At 35.7% G+C, this 9,709-nt stretch overlaps 1 protein-coding gene across 2 annotated transcripts; it reads left to right on the forward strand.

The window, feature by feature from the left end:
- Positions 1 to 2,381: 2,381 nt before the first annotated feature.
- On the forward strand, positions 2,382 to 8,610 carry LOC116174101 (cardioactive peptide-like). Of its 2 annotated transcripts, XM_031491901.1 has the most exons (4): positions 2,382 to 2,542; positions 2,873 to 2,961; positions 7,921 to 7,987; positions 8,041 to 8,610. In XM_031491901.1, exons 2-4 carry the CDS (start codon positions 2,878 to 2,880, stop codon positions 8,319 to 8,321), a joined length of 432 nt encoding a protein of 143 aa, XP_031347761.1. In that variant the 5' UTR covers positions 2,382 to 2,542; positions 2,873 to 2,877; the 3' UTR covers positions 8,322 to 8,610. The 2 variants fall into 2 exon arrangements, with proteins under 2 accessions (XP_031347761.1, XP_031347762.1); XM_031491902.1 differs by lacking the exons at positions 2,382 to 2,542; positions 2,873 to 2,961 and adding an exon at positions 5,354 to 5,487.
- The last annotated feature ends 1,099 nt before the right edge of the window (positions 8,611 to 9,709 follow it).

The raw sequence follows: 9,709 nt of genomic DNA on the forward strand, positions 1-9,709 counted from the left end.
GTGGAAGATTCTCATCTCGAGCCCTTCTTTTAATTAAGAATCTGAGCTAGCTGGCCGTTTATGCGGCGGGGTTTGAGTTTTACAGCGCCGAACTAACCTCACGTTATATGGGGCTTGAACCCTCGACTGGTATACTGGCTTTACACTGTATTGATAAGGCCAATAATACTATATGGTGCACTTGTATGGTGGCCTGCCATGCGCAGGGTAACCTACAGGAAGCAGCTAGGAGTCACTGGAGCCCTAAAAACCACGCCAACCTTGGCCATGGAGGCACTTCTGGGACTAGAGCCTTTACACTTAGCTGTGGAGGCAGAGGCTCGGAAAGCTTCCATACGGCTAAACGATTGGGACGAATGGAAGGATCGAGGCAGCCTTGGGCACGGGCGGATCTGGGAGGAAACCCTCAGGACCGATCCCCTCCTCGCAAGGAGGGACGTGATCCGGGCTATCTTGCTAAGACCAAAGCGTTATAAAGTCATTCTCCCGGATAGGGAGCAGTGGCTGAACGCGGATTGCCCGTTCCTCAAACCTGAGGGGCTCGTGTGGTTTACAGACGGGTCCCAAACAGAAAGGGGAACGGGTGATCGACCGAGAGCGAGCGTCAGCGTCTCTCTTGGTCAGCATAGCACCGTGTTTCAGGCAGCAACCATCATGACCTGTGCACAGGAAAACCTCCGTAGAGGTTACCGTAATTAGCATACATACATATGCAGCGATAGTCAGGCGGCGTTGAGGGCCCTGTCGGTAGACAGGTTCCGATCAGCTACGGCGCTTGATTGCAGGCGAACCCTAGATAGATTAGGTGAGTCTAATAGGGTAAGCTTGATTTGGGTGCCAGCGCACTGCGGAATAGGGGGCAACGAAAGGGCGGACGAGTTGACTCGCGAAGGCAGTGGTGGGGTCTTCGTCGGGCCCGAGCCTACCCTAGGGATTGCTCCCTCCGTTGTTAGGCATTGGAAAATTAAACAAATGAAACACAATACAATAAAATAATAACAGCCGTAATTTGTAAATTATTCTGCTGTGTTTACATTCAGAAAATGCAGTTTTTTGAATTTGTAATCTTTTCTAAAATGCTGATTTCTAACCAAGAAACATTTAATATGCTGGCGGCGATGGTTCGTGGTCGATTCGGATAACGCAAATAGAAGATGGTCTCATTTTTAAAATACTCAAAACATATCGCCAGCATATTAAATGCTTCTTGGTTAGAAATCGGCATTTTAGAAAAGATTACAAATTCAAAAAACTGCACTTTCTGAATGTAAACACCGCAGAATAATTTACAAATTACGGATATTATTATTTTAAAATGCATCGTGTTTCATTTGTTTAATTTTCCAAGGCCTATTAAAAGTGTAGGGTGCTTTTCTTTCGCGCCATCGACAAATACCGGAAATACGTAAAAAGTAAATTTAAGATACAATTTAAGCATTTTTATTAATTAATTTTATTTTTCCAATATTTGAGGTTAGAAACGAGATTTTGAGAAACGGTTTCCACTGGCCTCTTTGGATGTTATTTGGCTACTTTTTCATAAAGAAAAAGTCATATCATTCCATTTGATTTTTTTTTAATTTTGGATCAATGGTGTCAAAGCTAGCCCCCTGGCGAAAAAGGATTCCACTAAATTAACTATATATTGGTTGATTCTCATTGCCAATGGAATGCTCTATAAACTGGTTCTCTTTAAAAATGGGAAAAAATTTTTTTTCTTTATTATACGAAATTTAAAGAAAATGCAATTTTAAAATTTAAGATGGCAGTTACGCCCTCTGTTGGTCATTTTTAGAACTTGAAAATATTTTCGAGCAATTCTTCATGACCGATTTACCCAATAACGGTTCTCGAGATATGGCCGAGAAACAGTCTTATTGGGTCACCCGGTACATTAATTTACACGCTGATGATCAATAAATCGCTGATTGAAAAGCGATTTCCGTACGTGATAACATTTTTATTTGTGAAGATTTGTTTTAATAGCGCTACTTAAATCTTACTATGTTCAAAGTGGCGAAGGGAACGTATGAAAAATACCCTTTAGCCATTCGAGCGTACGCGACGTCTTCTTTATGTTTTAACAGAGTAAGTGTATGAAACAGTGTTTTAAATAGCCTTTCAACCAAAAGAACGCGATTCTATAAATGTAATTCGCTGTAAATTTTATTTTTATGTACCCTTCCTTAGTAAGGTTAAGAAACGACCAATGTATTGTAAGTCTGTATTTAATCATCAATCTGAAATTAATAAAGTGTAATGCAAAAAATACTTATAATGTAACAGCTTCCGTTTAATCTGCTTCGCTCAATTGCAGTTAGTTATATTACATTAATGGGAATTTTCCACTCCCCATGCTTTGACATTTTGTAATTTCTGGTTATTTCTAGTAGGGTGATAGGTTGAAGAGTGCGCACGATGAGGGTTGTTTTATATAAGACCCCTAATCCGTGACATGCTTGCTTAGTGACTTGTTATCCGGTTACGTCAAGCATACTGTAACTAACGGCGCTTTTGTTTCACTTCATCTTGCAAGCAACAGGTGAGGGACATTTTCCAAATTTAACTTTAGTGTCAATTTTAAACGCATGCTAATGCTAAATATACATGGGGGGTAGTATTTATTTATTCGATGGCTTTGTTGGAGAAAAATGTAACTTCTCTTGTGTCAAATTAGGAGTTAAAACTTTGAAATTATTATGGTCATTTTGAATAATTTGAATTTAAACAGGAAATTGTAAAAGTGTCCTTGAAATAGTCTGGTATATTTTTTATTACACACAGTAGGATGTAGAGAGTATTTTACTGTAGAATCACCAGGAGATCCATATGTAAGTTCACATTAATCCTATAGCGACCACTTATTTTTCAGATAACATGGTTTCGTCGATACTTTTCGTTATTAGCGTCTCGATTGTGATGCTTCATCAAGATGGTTTAGCGCTATTTTTGCCGAAGCGAGTAAGTCACCATATTTTATATTTTACTTGCTACCACTAAATCTAGTTTTCTGGACCTTTTAACTTAGGTAATTGAATTTTTCGCATGCAAATAGCAATCCTACTACCTGTTTTTCAAAACAGAGTTTATGCGGATGACATATACGAAAACATATTTGGAACGCAGAACAAATGTCGAAAGGGGTGAATATTATCCAATTATTCCTGACTAGCATTTGAAACTGTAGGTTTGCCTTGGTCCCGTATTGTGGATAATCTCTTGTGCCAGTGCCCTCTTTCCGATTAACGTGCATTTAATTAAAAAAGTATTGTTTATTAATCGTTTGGGGTGCTAAAATCTACTCAAAGTCCAGGAACTAGCTTTAGGTAAATTTAAGAAAACTCGTGAGCGAGTATTTCCCACAATGCATGAGCTAATAATATTAAAGAGGTACAAGTGTATTATGTGTTGAGAAAAGATGACACATATTTGTATTTTACTGAGGTACATACAGTGTTCATTTACAGTAATTTTTCTAATTTTATTCGATAAATTAAAGTACTAACACTAATGGCGACCAAACGTATACTTCGCAAGCAAACCATAAAGTACCAAAGAACTGAAATTATATAGAAATCAATACAAGAAAATTTGTACAGGGTGTAAATCGAAAAGTGAAACATAGGCGTTTAACATGGGAAATTACTTTTTTTTTGCGCAAACGTTTCTTAATTATTTTACGCAAAAATACTTCAAATAAAAGTTATAAAGATATAATTCAAAATTCTGCATCTAAATCATGTGAAACGATTATTCTACCTCTTCTTGTACGCGAAAAAATTAATTACTTATAAAGATTCTGTTTTCACGAGTTTTTAGTCTAAGTAGCCATGGACTATGTTTTTCTTTTATCATAGTCCATGGCTACTTAGACTAAAAACTCGTGAAAACAGAATCTTTATAATTAATTTTTTCGAAGAGGTAGAATAATCGTTTCACATGATTTAGATGCAGAATTTATATCTCTATAACTTTCATTTGAAGTATTTTTGCGTAAAGTAATTCGGAAACGTTTGCGCAAAGAAAAAGTAATTTCCCATGTTAAACGCCTATGTTCCACTTTTCGATTTACACCCTGTACATTATAGAAAAATTTTTCATTCTTTTTATGTAACAACCAGTAGTTGAGCCTGTCCTGCTTCATGAGAAGTATATCTAATATTATATGTGTAAACAAAGTTATCCGCGTAAAAAGCAAGTATATGTAAATACATATTAAATAATATGTTATAACTTTGTTGACGAAGAGCTCCATTTATGTTTTGAGTGTTAAATTAACAAAGAAGAGAAGAATCGAGACTCAAAAAAGTTTATGTTGGTAGTAGGTATGTAAGAAGTATAGATACTTTGCACCCTAAGTAGCTTACTTAATTGAAGGCAAGTAACACATTTGATGTGGGATGTTTATTTTTGACCATTTCAATATCTTTAGGGTTTTTAAACAATACTGCTTTTGCACGCGTGAAATTCATCCGCCCGTTTACGAGTTGAAATCTTAGAGGCCAGATTTCGTAGAAAACTATGCGTTTCTTTGTTTTTTAATATACTCGTATGTTAATACATAGCGTGGACGAAAAGAAAGAATTTGGTATTGTGAATACTACTATTGCTTCATTAAGTACTACAAAATCCGCTGGAACGCTAAATTACGTTTGATTATCACTTCCAGCCATGATTAACAGTGCTCTCATAGTACCAGCCTTGGCAAAAAGACTAAAAGTTATTGTAATCCTTAACCTGCCTGTCAAAATCCTATCATAACCAATTTGTTTTGAACGAGCCTAATTTCGTTCATTTTCGTAGCTTCTTCACTGTTTCCTTTTGTTACTTTTGATTCATTTCCCACCTTCAACATCCACGAGTAGCTGGTTACTAGGGTAAGCGTTGGCTACTGCGCAAGAGTAAAAAGGGCGCCTCAATATGCAATGGCAAAAAATTCAGACATAATTAGATAGTTCACCCTGTATATACCGAAACTAGCAGGTAACAAGCTCTTTATTCGTAATAAACCAAGAGTACAGCAGTTTTTACTTTGTAGCTGATGCATCTTCAAAATCTCTAAAATTTTTACGCTTTCGTTACTTTTTTCTCGTCAACCATAAACGAATAGAAATATAGAACCAACGCCTATGTCTAGATTTTTGGGTTAAGGGTGTATTCCACTTAAATTTTAATTGTATTTGACGTATGATGGGTTGCATAATACTTACTTGTAATAAAATGGTAACGAATAAACAAAGATTGAAGAATTTACTTGCCCAACCATTGTATAAAGCAAGCAAGTAATTACACTAATTTATCCAGGTCATTAGTCATTGTGACGAATATGCATATATAATTAAACATCGATTAGAAAACGCAAATCATTGTCACAACGGCTAATCCTCAATAATTTCACTTTTCCCAGTTTTTAATAAGACGTATATATTTTGTTAACCCAGTAATTACTCCATGAATTGTATTGACCCTATCTGGAAAATAATGCATGTAAGTTATAAGTACCTATAAATTAGATATCTTTAAAAAATGTACATTTTTTTACTAATATTCTAGATGTGTTACAAAAAATCGTCTAATTCGGGAACAACACAAAATAAATGAGAACTAACGCTTTTTACGCAAATTATATCTCTTTCCGAAGGATGCTACATGGGAATAATCTAAAAATTTTTTCACACTAAAATTTTAGGGGTGTTACAAAAAACGTCAGAAAAGACGCAAACTTTTAATTCACCCAAAAATAAATTACATTTTCCGTGTGAATTCTATTACCCAGTATATTATGGAATTATAATACGTTCTAATGAATCCGGTTTCTTTTTGTAAATTAGTCCCGATAAACGCAACAATGCCGCTAATGAAGTCAGGCCTGCCGTATGATGTGTTGCCTACTGTACATTTATAAATGGTGAATGACTTCACTAAACGCTACAAGTTTTCCTAAAAAATTTCGAATGAATATTTCGTCTAAAATTTTTTGTAATTTATGTGAAAGGTTGGTCGATGGCTCTATGGTTTGCTAATGTTTTTTCTAAGTATGCTACAGGGTGATTTTTAAAATAATTTGTGTTGACGCCATTTTACCTATAAAAGTTCACTTTTTATTGGCAGTGCTCTAAAAAATGTTTTTTTTATATATTAAAATTTTGTTCTGTAGCATACTTTTTAAATGTATAATTTACACGAAAAAAATTAGCCCCGTCTTTCATCTCATGTTTTACAGAATTGAGACGAAATATAAATCGCACTATTTTCGCATAAATGTTGTACTACTGGATTACACCCTTAAGGTTGCGGAGTAGAAATTCAAAAATTTTCAAAGTCCTCGTGTGAGCCGGTTTTGACTCCACCATCAATAATATCTTGTCGAAGCCTACCACATTCACTTTGTCGGTACCCACTTTTGATGCTCCCAGAATCATAGATTTTGGTGGATTTCGCTAAAAACTCTCTACAAAGTAGTGTTTTTGAAACACTTCACATAGCCCGAGTTTCTATTGTCGACACGAGAAAGAGAAACCGCGAATCGAGCTTTAAGAAACTTTACACCGCGTGGCAAAATTTGCACCGGAAAATAACTTTTGGGCGCCGACTACATGTCGAAGACGCGCGCCTTCCAAAAGGTGGTTAATTTCGCCCCTACGGAAAAAAAACAAAATTCTGCCACGCAGGAGTTGTGCGCATTTACAAGATCTTTCTGACGACACCAGTTTGAAAGCAATCGCACCAAAACTGTCGAAGAAGTAGGAAAAAACTGAAAAATCACCACGTTAATAAATCACGATCGGGAATGGCACCCAGATGTTGCCGACGCTACATCATGAATCTCCGCCCTTAAAGTTGTTAATTATACCTAAAAAAACGCATTTGAAATTTTTTAATTCAATATAATTGGTAAAACGCAACTGAAGGTCACGGCCGGTTTTGAGGTAACTCAAGTTTCTCAACGAAATCAAGTAGCCCGTGAAAAGTTGAGGTGACATCCATACGGTCAAAATTTGAATATTACACTCTTTCACCCTTAAATTAGCAAAAAAAAACCCTTAAACACCGATGAAGTCATCAGTAAAGCGGTTTTTTTTTGGCGATTTTGAGTTAAATAGGGCACGGGCACGTCCGACAGCAACTCATTTTTGATCGCCCGTTACTTTCTTATTTCTTTGGACGGTTGGCTGGCTAGCTGGCTGGCAGCAAATGAGGGGTCGTAGAAGAACGCTTGGAGAAAGACGAGGAGTTTACATATAAACTGACCGGAATTTCAAAAATACCAAACATTCAAATAGATTCGCAATAAGTTTTTTAAAAATATGCTAAAATTTTTCAAAGGTTTTAAAAATAAAAACATCTTATTCCAAAGGCTCTAATGGATTTCCATATCACAAAAGAAATAAATCTTTAATTGCGCAAAGCTCAAATATGTAATACCAGCCTTTGATACATACGAGTAGTAAGTGTCGTCTAAAGGACGATTTTTTGGTTGAAGCCTATAAATAAATAAAAGTAAACATCAAACGTAAAATATGAGTTTTTATTAAGACAAAAGAGTAGTTGAAAAAAATCATATTAATCAATAAAATTGTTTATACAAAATGTATATAATTTCCATAGTAGCTGGAAACATAGTACATACAGACCTAGCGATTTTAGGTTCATTATTGCTACATTTGCTACGCTACGTGGTTCATTTAAGTGCCATTTTGTTAGAGTAAATACGAACGCATATTGGAAAGAATCGCTAGTCTAGAACGTCATTCAAAAAATAAAGCCGTGGGTGGGTAATTGATACGTTAATGAATATCAATCCGAACACAATTTGTGCGTGGCACTTTAATAAGCGAACATATAAGTTGTCGGCATGCATTCTGTTTTCATAATCAATTTTCAATTTACCGATTTAATTAACTTCATATTAAATTGTAGGTTGATCCCCTAACGCGAACGGGTATAACAGATCCAAAGAAGAGGCCATTCTGCAACGCATTCACAGGTAGGTACAGTCCAATTGCAAAATTCCAGTCTCACGTTTTTACTGAAAAAAAGGTTGCGGACACAAGCGATCGAATTTGCCGGCTTTAACAAATCGCGGCGAACCTGTGGAAGAATCAATTGGTAGCCTATTGGAATTAAGTGGGGAGCCCGCTGTGGAAGATTTATCTCGGCAAATAATGTCAGAAGCTAAACTGTGGGAAGCAATTCAAGAAGCAAATGTTGAATTAGCTCGCCGTAAACAGGAATCTGCTGAAAGCCTTGATAATGATCCCTCATCTCCTGCTAGAAGCGCCACCGCTTCGTGCGCCCTTCCTCCATGCTACATTAAATAAATTTCTTTATTGATTTCACATAAAATAGCTTACTGTGTTGAATTTAGTTAATAGATGTCACTTTTCTAATTTAAGACCTCTAATCTCAATTTTTAAATCGATTCTGTTGTAGCAAGACGATTTTCTGTAACGCTGTTAGTAGGCAAACGTATTAGACTGCATCATCCCCAATTTTAATTAAACGCAACGTTACTCGAGTGCATATTGTATTTTCTACAGCTCAATAATAGGTACACATTGTTATATCACTTATATTTTTTGTTCGATCTCATGTGTAGACAATGTAATGTAACAGAATAAAATTTGAATTGTGTTTTATGTGTGTAGCTAATAACATTTCTTACTCATGTCTTATCCCACGCAACGTTGTAGTTTAAATCTGTGGTTGTAGCTTGTATTATTATATTAAGAGTTAAGGTAAGTACCTATACCTATCTATACCAAGAAAATCTGGCAAAAAAAGATACGTCGTATAATTAATTGCCTTTACAATAATTGGTATTACATTTACATTATAACGCGACACGAAAAGTGGGCTAGGGATAGGGGATAGGCAACACAAATTTGAAATAAAAGGCGAAACTTAATAATAGTAATTTTTAAGCCCAAATATTAATTCTAACTTGAGGTCTTATCGGAAACTGATAGAAGTGTAAAAGGTCATTAAATGCTTCAAATTATGAAATGAAACGCAATTTTTACTCAAAAGTTTATATAAAGTCATTGAATAAAAAATTTTTTATTCAATGATAAAGTATAGCGACGGAAGAAATGCAATACCCTCCATACAATGACGATAGGCAACTCAGATTACACTTTACCTGTACAATACACCTAATGACCATTAAATCTTAAATTGTTAAATACGATCGTTTATGACCCTATTAGACCAGTATCAGGAAAAGTTCAAATGGACTGTAATTAATAGGTGAAGAAATGAATAAGTGCCTGAATACTATGCGTTTTAACCGGTCCCGTTTGACCGGACCGTTTTGAACGGATGACTGCATCCAATTGGATTTAAATGCGAGCGTTTACACTTATCCGGTTGCGTTCCGGTCGCCGCAAGTAATGTAAACGCACAAAACCTTCCGGTTTCGCAGGATGCGTTTAAAACGCATAGTGTATTCAGACTCAGGAAAAAATTTAATTTTAACGAAGCACACACTTTATTGTAAGAAAGGCGTAGAAAGGCCAACGCGATTTTCTTTGTCAAATTGACACTTTTTTATGTCAATTAGGTATAATTGACAGTTTCTCCTGTCAATTACGCATAATTGACAGTTTTTTCTGTCAGTTAGGTATAATTGACAGTTTATTCTGTCAGTTAGGTATAATCATATATACTTCTCTTATATATATGGGTATAATGACACTTTTTTCTGTCA

This window comes from Photinus pyralis, unplaced genomic scaffold (assembly GCF_008802855.1).
Source record: "Photinus pyralis isolate 1611_PpyrPB1 unplaced genomic scaffold, Ppyr1.3 Ppyr1.4_LG6, whole genome shotgun sequence".
Lineage (NCBI taxonomy): Eukaryota > Metazoa > Arthropoda > Insecta > Coleoptera > Lampyridae > Photinus > Photinus pyralis.

Bases quoted from the DNA above. Each gene is read 5' to 3' on its own strand.
- LOC116174101 (XM_031491901.1), top strand. From the start codon at position 2,878: ATGGTTTCGTCGATACTTTTCGTTATTAGCGTCTCGATTGTGATGCTT. The intron at 2,962-7,920 runs GTAAGTCACCAT...ATTAAATTGTAG, and splicing joins CGCTATTTTTGCCGAAGCGA to GTTGATCCCCTAACGCGAAC. The intron at 7,988-8,040 runs GTAGGTACAGTC...ACTGAAAAAAAG, and splicing joins ATTCTGCAACGCATTCACAG to GTTGCGGACACAAGCGATCG.